This window comes from Anopheles maculipalpis, chromosome 3RL (genome assembly GCF_943734695.1).
Source record: "Anopheles maculipalpis chromosome 3RL, idAnoMacuDA_375_x, whole genome shotgun sequence".
Taxonomy (NCBI): Eukaryota; Metazoa; Arthropoda; class Insecta; order Diptera; family Culicidae; genus Anopheles; species Anopheles maculipalpis.
Window position 1 is genome coordinate 46,203,389 of NC_064872.1, and position 9,317 is coordinate 46,212,705.

The 9,317-nt window shown below is 35.7% G+C and overlaps 1 protein-coding gene across 1 annotated transcript; it reads right to left on the reverse strand.

Moving 5' to 3' along the window:
* Nucleotides 1-6,633: 6,633 nt before the first annotated feature.
* LOC126560674 (uncharacterized) lies at nt 6,634-8,997 on the reverse strand. The gene is given in 3 exon segments (XM_050216631.1): nt 6,634-8,022; nt 8,124-8,526; nt 8,939-8,997. Coding segments are annotated over 3 exon segments (1,851 nt in total).
* Between the last annotated feature and the right edge of the window lie 320 nt (nt 8,998-9,317).

Below are 9,317 nucleotides of genomic sequence, written 5' to 3' on the forward strand. Positions count from 1 at the left end.
GATAATATTTGAAAGACTTGCGCTTGAACTAACCAGTCTTAGTCCTCCATGGTCTTTACAAATTCAAATTGAAAAAATGAATAAATAAGCACGTACGACCAGGCATGTGATGTTGTTTTGAAAGAGAGATTGCTTCTGGCGTGTAGGCGATTGCATAAATGGCTTTGAGCATTGGGATTCAACTGGTTTCAATGATATCTTGATGAATGAACTGTTAACCTATTCTATAAACAACTTCAACGCTACCCATCGCATTGGGAACAAGAATGAGTATTATTTGAATGTAGAACAAATGAAAATTTACATCAAAATTGTGATGGTCTACTCTGTTTTGAATTTTTTCATGTGTGTTTTTCATTTTCATAAAACTTTCATTATCTCTTCCTTTGTCTTTACTTCCTCTTTAATTACGGCTAAAAAGAGATAGAAAAGTATTCTTTACAAACACATACGGTATAGCAATATCGCAGGATATTACAATACCGTAAATGTTTGTGAATTTTTATAGTTAGCGCATTTTTCTTTTCATTGATATTATTATTATTATTATTATTATTATTATTATTATTATTATTATTATTATTATTATTATTATTATTATTATTATTATTATTATTTTTATTATTATTATTATTATTATTATTATTATTATTATTATTATTATTATTATTATTATTATTATTATTATTATTATAATTATTATTATTATTATTATTATTATTATTATTTTTATTATTATTATTATTTTTATTATTATTATTATTATTATTATTATTATTATTATTATTATTATTATTTTTATTATTATTATTATTATTATTATTATTATTATTATTATTATTATTATTATTATTATTATTATTATTATTATTATTATTATTCTTTTTGCTCGTTTGAATCTTCTTCTTCTTCTTAATGGCTTAACGATCGCCGTGCAAAGAACAGCCCCGCTGTTGCCTCCTGGTCCGGAGAATAAAGTATTACGTTTTTATAAAACTTGTATCATGTACATGCAAGGTAGTAGAATATATAGACAACTTTATGGTAGAAGATTTTTGCCAGAAACAAAAAACAAAACAACAAATTTATGTTGTACACTTTTAGGTGTTTCTTAATTTTATAATGAGAGAAGCCACACCAAAAGCTTACACGTGGTTTAATGAGGCACATACATTGCTTTACGCAATTATGAAAACAACGCAATATTAAAAACGTAACTAAATATTAACTTTTCAGTTAGCAACTGTTTAACACCATCAACCTATTAGACCATCAGTCTGATTTATCTTTAAAACTCGACACCCGAATGAGATACAGTGAAACAGGAAATTGAATCATCATTCTTCCCACTTTTCCGGATCTAGTTCAATCGAGGATTATTTTCGTGCACGAGTTCAAATCAGGACATTCCATCTTTCTCTCTGTTTTGGGCGGCTCTCATTCGTTGGCTACAAAAGTGACACTGAGTTTTTTGGTTGACCTCGTCTTTCTATTGGAATATCTTCCACAGAGACAAGCAATTGTCAGAAGCAGAAACTCGACTTGCTACACTTATTCCACACCCTTCTCGTCCGTATCATCCCCTTGCTAATCGTAAACCGACTCAAGAATTAGTTATATTTTTCAAACCATAATGCCATGCCGCTTTAACGACTTGGCGATGCCAAATAAGCAATTTTTAGAAGGAGACACACAAACGAATTTGTGCTACCAACGCAGCCTAACACTTAAAAGTGTACCAGGCTTTCATTCATAGTCTCGAGCCAGTGTCTTTTCACTTCGCGCAACATCCCAAGGGAGATAAATGAAAGTGACAGCTGTAGTGATAAAGGAATATTTATGACATCTTTTGGCAGATTGTTGGTCCAGACCGTAAAATTGAACGTTTGCTGCCAAAATAGATATACAGTGCTTTTAGTTACGGGTTAATCTCGTATAAAAGAATCACTCAATCGATACTTTGGCCATGTAACATATCAATATGTTCTATATACATAATGCCATGTTGCTTAGCTATCCTTTATTAAACAAAATGAGGAATACAAAAATGTTACGCTAATCTTTAGAGGTCGTATTTGAATGCTTCTTTTATACATTTTTATTTTACTGATAGGGCTATACGGTGTTGCTTTGTATACACAGTTGTACAAAATTTTGTTTCGCTGTATGACATTAGTCAGAAGAAACCCACAGGTAATTGAACTAAATATTGATTACTCACAGTCGAAACAAGACCAGACAAATATGCAGCCCAAACGAAGGAGCGTGACTTTATATTAGTTTATAATAAACTTTTTTTTTTCTTGATATAACTTTTTTGTAAGATCGTATTGACACCATGCCGTGCTGCTTCAGTAATTCATTTTTAATATTTATTTATCATCAAAAATAACAATACAGGAGTTTTTGAAAATGTGCAACAATAAAAAAGTACTCAAAATGTAGTATTGGCACAGCCATTTTACCTCAATTTTTCGTTCTAGAGTTGTTTCAGTTAACGCTGTCGCCCTTTTATTCAAGGCCCACTTCACGATTACAGAGAACTATGACTCTTGTTAAAACAAAATAGCAGCAAAATGTATGTATAAAACCACAAGAAATATCTGCAATTGTCAGTGCTGTAAATTGTAAAAGCTGTAAGGTTCAACAATTCTACCAATACTTCTCACAAGTACATCTCCTGAAAGTTTCATCGGAAAAAGTATGAGCCCGTTGCACTAAAAACATGCCTTACAAACTTGGTAGTATAGAAAAATTTACACCATTATAGTACACCGTTACGACACAATTTTACGAAGAAAGCACCGCAGTGAGCCGTGTAAAAACGCTTCAAGATTTTTAAAAAATCCACCATCTGTTATGATTGAAAACGTGTTGAAAGTTTTCCAAATAAATTGCTGCATTATGTTTCCTGCGATACCCCTAAAGCAGAAAGAATAATACGCCAACAACGAAATACTTCCTTTAGGTTAGGTTTAGCTTGTCGTCGAAAAATAATCGTTTGTCTTTGCTGAGGCTAAGTCCTGAAATAAATTCATCACCAGTTGAAACCACAGCTGTATTTACTTTAAACTTTTGGTTTTACTTTTAAGATGAATTGCAGTGAAATTCTCGGAGAAAACGAATTACCAAAAAGCCACGAATGCATGGAATGATTTGAGTAAACTGTAAGAAAATAGTAGAAACATATAGAACATCTTGTTGTGTCAGTTGGTTTGGTAAAGTTTTGTTTCTTTTTCCGTCTCACTTTGAGGATGCATCAAGACCAAAAAAAAATGTATGAAATAATAAGCCTTTCAGTTACATTAAATTATTCTTCTTCTGTTTCTTCTTGGCTTAACAACCTTCTAAGGCAGCGAACGGCGAAGTCCGGCCCACGGCAGCAATCAATATGGATTTGCAAGAGGATTTGCCTGATTTTGAAAAATATGGGAAAAAACTATTCGTTTACAAACATTGAACAGTCTTTATAACCATGACATTTCATACCGTCGTACTTCTTCCATATTTTTTTTAAGAGTAATATGTGGGATTTCCGTATGGGATTTGAACCCCGGTCCTGCCGTGCCGTTACAGATAACACGTACTCTGATGAGTACGTGAGTTTTCATGACGTAAGAACTGTCTGGAAGGGATTTGAATTTCGATTATCGCGTGTGAAGTCTGGATCCGCTAGGTAATATTAATGCAGTGTAAATAAATGTGCAACTGTTAACAGAAAAAAAATCTAATGTTTTCTGAATTTTTGAATTTTCCTGTCTAAAAATGCCAAACAGGAACCAAAAACTAGGAAGATTTACTATTAGGCTTAAAAGATTTTAAATATTTGTCTAGTACCAAGCTTCCATATGGGAACGCTTTTAATACACATCATGTCATTGCTATTCACCTTTTTCTTCCGTTTAAAAAAAAAAACAATTTTTCCCGCGATCTAAACAGATTGTAAGCACTGTTGTATTCTTCTACGGATCAAATATTTGCATAACTTTCAACCATTAAATTTATTCTAAAATTTGTAATAATATTTATTCACCATAATGTCCTGCAATGAACCGTGAGTGGAATACGGGACTTCCGAGAACCATGTTTATGTTATCGGTTACGCTTTCACTAAACAAATGTGAATTCATCCATATTTCTGTCCTTATTTCCGTTCAGATGGTTTAACTTAGATCGAATGGTTCACTTAAGATGTTGAATAACAGCTTTTTCTATTCCCTAGGACTAAAGAATTGAAATACTCAAAATATATAATATCAAGTCCTTGTTTTTGTAACTGAGTATGCCCGGGATCATTATATTAATGTAATTTAGTCATCACAAGCATCACAATAAAAATAAGTCTATTCTTTAATTGTGGTAGTCCAATTGACGTGATAAACGTTTTCTTAGATAGGTGACATATTTATATAATAAACAACATTTCTCGTTTGCAAAGATTCAACATAGATTACCCATTTTACCACCCTACTCTGCTCGTTGTCAGCTCCTGGAGCTCCAGGAGCAGGCATCCTGGAATTCAGGCGTCATCAGGCGCAAGCTATGCTCGTCGCGAGTTTACTCCTAGCATTCACCGACGCACATTCCTTGCTCTGCTCTATTCTCCTCTATGCTGCTACTCGTTTCATTCGCCCCCGAGTCCCTATTGTCCTTCCAATCCGTCGCAAGCGCTATCGTACTGACGACCCTTGCTTCTCTGTTTTAGGCGGTTTAATGATTCTGCTGACCGTTTTGACTTCTCCCTTCCACTTTCTACTTTTCGTTTACGTCTTTCTATGTCACCTCTCTTCTCCTAACTCCCTATTCGTTTGTTAATATATTTACGTGCCCTGGTTTATTGAGTATTCGGATTACTGAGCAAACTTTAGTTTAGTTAAGATTAGTTCATAAGTTTAGTTTTACGATATCTTTGTATAACCCTTGAGTCATACAAATATATTAATAATAAATATAAAAAAAATAATAAATTAACGTTAGAACATGTTTGAGATTTAAAATTATTCAACTCTACGCTTTGTCCAAAAAAAGAAGAAGAGGACTTACAGGATGCTCTGATCTTTAGTAAGTTCTTTTCAGAATGAGTTTTAATCCACACTGTCCGGTAGATGTTTGCATACGTTGAAGTGAAATTCCCAGTGAGACAGCGATTTGCTAAATAGCTCTGTCGAGCAGTTTTGGCTGTCAAATCGTACCGTTCGTAGGTGTGGCTGGCGGTATGAAGTTGGGAGCATTTAACATGGGTAATTTAGTGGCAAATAGCGGTAAGTTAGGGGTATCAGCGTTCCGGTACATATATTTTATTAAAAAATATGAAAAACATACCTGCTTATTGCTCAATTTATTGATGACGCAATGTTTACCAACTAAAAAGCGTGTAAAATAATAGGAGCATCGCTAACTATGCGAAGGATTTGGACACGGTAAATTAACGATAAATTAAGGGTTGCAGTGTTCCCGTGCACATATTTCCTCGAAATGGATGAAAAATATATAAGTTCAATCAATATTTTCTGTATCGATTCAGAAAAGTTTACAAACGTTAAAACATATAAAATAATAAGACAATCTTAACAACTTCTCCTGCTTATATTTCAACAAAATATGCCTGCCTATTATTTTTTGGATAGCAACAATACTCGCTGTATCGATTGAGTAAGTTTTACACCCGATAAAGCAAATAAAATAATGAGAAAATCTATAGGAACGCGACGATAGTCCGCCGACGGTAACTTAAGGGTAAATTAAGGGTTTCGGTGTTCTTCTGCTTGTATTTCGAAACAAATATAAGAAAAATACATTTGACTATTCTTTATTAAGTGAAATAAATTATTATTGATCTATAAAATAATTGCAGGTTTACAGATTTTATTATATCATGCTCGATAAAACGTATAAAATAATGAATGAATCTCAAAACACCCGCGACGGTAAACTAACGGTAAATTAGGGGGTTCTTTGTTTTTCTGCATATGTTTCATCAACATACATGAAAAATATATTTGTACACTGTTAGCTTAGTGATATCAACAACTGTTTATCGATAAAACAATATTTACAGTCGATTAATGTGTAAAATAAAGCAAAAATCTCCAAATACACGAGACGGTTATTTAATGGTATATTAAGGGTTTCAAGTGTTTCGGCAAAATGGTAAATTAAGACTAAATATCTAGAGTATTTAACGAGATGTATTTCTCTCAATTAATCATCCAATACGTTCATAATATTGTCACGACTAGCATTCAGCAAAATATTACACACATGCATTAACAATACTCTTGAGAAAAACCAAAATCTAAGCCACAGCAGCATTCTGGATTTCCATTGCTATCATTAATATGACGAGTTTGACCTCCTCCTAACAAGACACCATCTGAGCCATCATACTAGCGTGCGAAGTCGATGCCCCTTTAAGTATGACACCAAAACCCAACAAGAATATATACTGCAAAAAAGAAAGCTCCAAAGAGCAGCAGCAAATCGATAAAAATGTGTTTTTTTTTTTTGTTTGACAAATAAAAACTGCTTGATTGGGCTAGTAAAGGACTGCTAAATTACCCTAAAATTACCTGAAATTTACCCAGCAATTTAACGGTAATTTGAGGGTTATTTAAGCAGATTTCTCTCACTGCGTTACTTATTGAAACGGTTTACTTTTTGAGTGATGTAGTGCAATCTGTGTACCAAGTTCTCGGATACAAAACATGCTAAAGCTACCGATAAACCCGTTCCCAGCAGCTCCCACACAGGAATAAGATCATCTGTAAGTACAATCAAATTGTTAAAAGATTGATTCCTCCGTGTGTACACTCGTTTTGGGCTATTAGTTTTTTTATATCTATGATAAAGTCCTACATCGTAGAAGCGGTCCATGTATCTCTGATACTCTCTAACTGCTGGGCATGTCCAACTAAAAATGATGTGTCTCATACGGCAATACAAGGGTGGCTTGATCACTATCAGATCGGCTTTTCTTGCAACTTCCCAGTCATATGGATTATTGTTCAGCATACGTCCCAAATCGCAGCTGGCCACCGTCGCATTATTTAAGGTCATCGTAAGATCCATTCCGTCCACAACTTTTAATAGATTTCTTAATTTAATCGGCACGTCCGATCGTGTGCCCTTCAAAATGAACAAGGTTTGGTTTTGCTCTATGAATTCTTCGATTGTTTCAGGATTCTTAACATACGGATCAGCCGACATTAGGGAGAGAAGAATCGCTTGGTAAGTTTCGGTAAACAGAAAAATTAGAATGCATATCACTAGAACTATTAGGCGAATGCCTGTATTCAGGTGATGTTCCCGTTCTCCACCACCAAAAAAACACTTCAATACTAAGTAATTCGGCACACGCTCGGGAAATATAATGCTTATTATTTGAATAGCTACCAGGATAAGCACTATCATCAACCATATTTGCCATTTGAATGGTGTTAGCAGGAGCTGCAGATGCATTCGTTCGTACCGCCGCGGTAAAATAATACAATACTCTTGTATGTCCTTAAAATATGCGAATTCGAAATGTTTTACTGATGTTTCAACGGAATTTAATATGGCATGCATTCTTCCCGTCAGCAGCTTTTTCAACAGTATATGCAGATCAACTTCGGGATGATAACGATATGTCGCTCCTTGTTGCTGAACAATGGATCTAAAGATATTTATCTCCATACTGCTGTATAGTGCACCTTTTCTATACATGCTAGCAACTACTGGCACAAAGCCCACTTCATACGGAAAGTTCTTAAAGCTGGTTAAGGTACTATCGAATAACTTTCCTTCCGCATCACTGTCATTGAATACCTTTATCAATTTGTTCGTAAGAGCACCGGTTACGTGAACACTAGCCTTGCCACGGTTGGTAGAAGGTGCGATGAACTGCAGTATCTGTACGATGCCACTAGTGGCTATTTCATTCGCATAATTAATTATTGTAGAACTGTCTAGTCCATGAATGAGTTGAATAAATACAGCATACTTATATGGATTGAAATATTGAAAGGATTCATCCCACACGCACTGCGAGTTTCAAAAACGAAAAGTTTAATGAATATAGCGAATGACCAATGTGTGTAAAAATGTCGTTGATAGTTTACATTTCAAACGCAACGATTACTTACATGCGACCTTGGTGTGCAAATTTGTAAAACCAGCGACGGAGTCCGATGCGTGTCCACTAACAATACCTTACTGCTTGCAGTTAGGGAAAATCGCCTCATCGCTACGAAAGGTCGCTCTTTTTGCAAATTGATTATAACATCTTCAAAAATTTGTTCATCACAATTCACACACAATATATCGTGCAGTTTTGTAGTATCTTGCAGCAAACGGTCCAACACTCGTTGCACTATCAAATATGCTTCCGAAATGTACCCATCGTAAGCTACAGCACTACTAGCGCAGCAAAAAGTCGTAATCAGTAAACTGAAGAGTTTCCACATTTATGAAACTGGTGAAAGGTCGAATGCTCCGAAGATGCTTTCCCCGTTTTGTTTTATACAAAAGTTCACCGAAAGCGTGCACCTGGCTTTTTCCCATCACAATCACATAGCGATTAAAATTGATATCAGATTTTGAATTTATGTTTATTGCTGTAATTTTAATGAATAACGAACGCGTCGATTTCTTTGTAGTTGATCGTAACGTATTATTTCAAAAAATTTAAAAAATACTATCGCAAGAATCCGTATTAATAAGTATCGAAGTGAATTGTCACTTCCATACAAGTGTTAATACATGTTTATACATATACGTATTTTTTGTTAACAGGGAGGGAAGGTGACCTGCGACTACAGACCAACCCTCAAGATGGGGTATGTGGGATTCATCATGACGCTGGGCCCGCTAAGCGGACCCGGCAGCCGATGCGACCCAACTAAACCACTCCTCGACCACACTGATCCGAAACCTGCCGATGCGCTGATGTGCGTAGTACTCCATGCAGGATCGTTTGTGCGATGCACTCATCCAGTTGACGCGTGGCTGCTGCGTCATTCTTCCTAGTTGTCTCAGCTGTTGCTGCTGCTTCGTGCCTTCCTTTCCGCTGCTGCTGCTCAGATCCGCCCGTCTGTAGCCGTTGTCCGTTGTCGTTGTCGTCCTTTGTGGGCGGTTACGGCGCCAGCTGTTGTTGCCTTGTTCGTTCCGTGTTCCGCCGTCGTTGTTGTCGCCTCCGTCTTGCCGTTGGTGGACTTTCCACATTTCACCGCACTTGGAGGTTGAAGATGGTCCAAGGGGCAGTCCGGACTGCTTCCCATGTATCGCGGTTGGCACACATTTCCTCCACCAGATCGTCCATCGTCAAGCGGGTGCGGCTC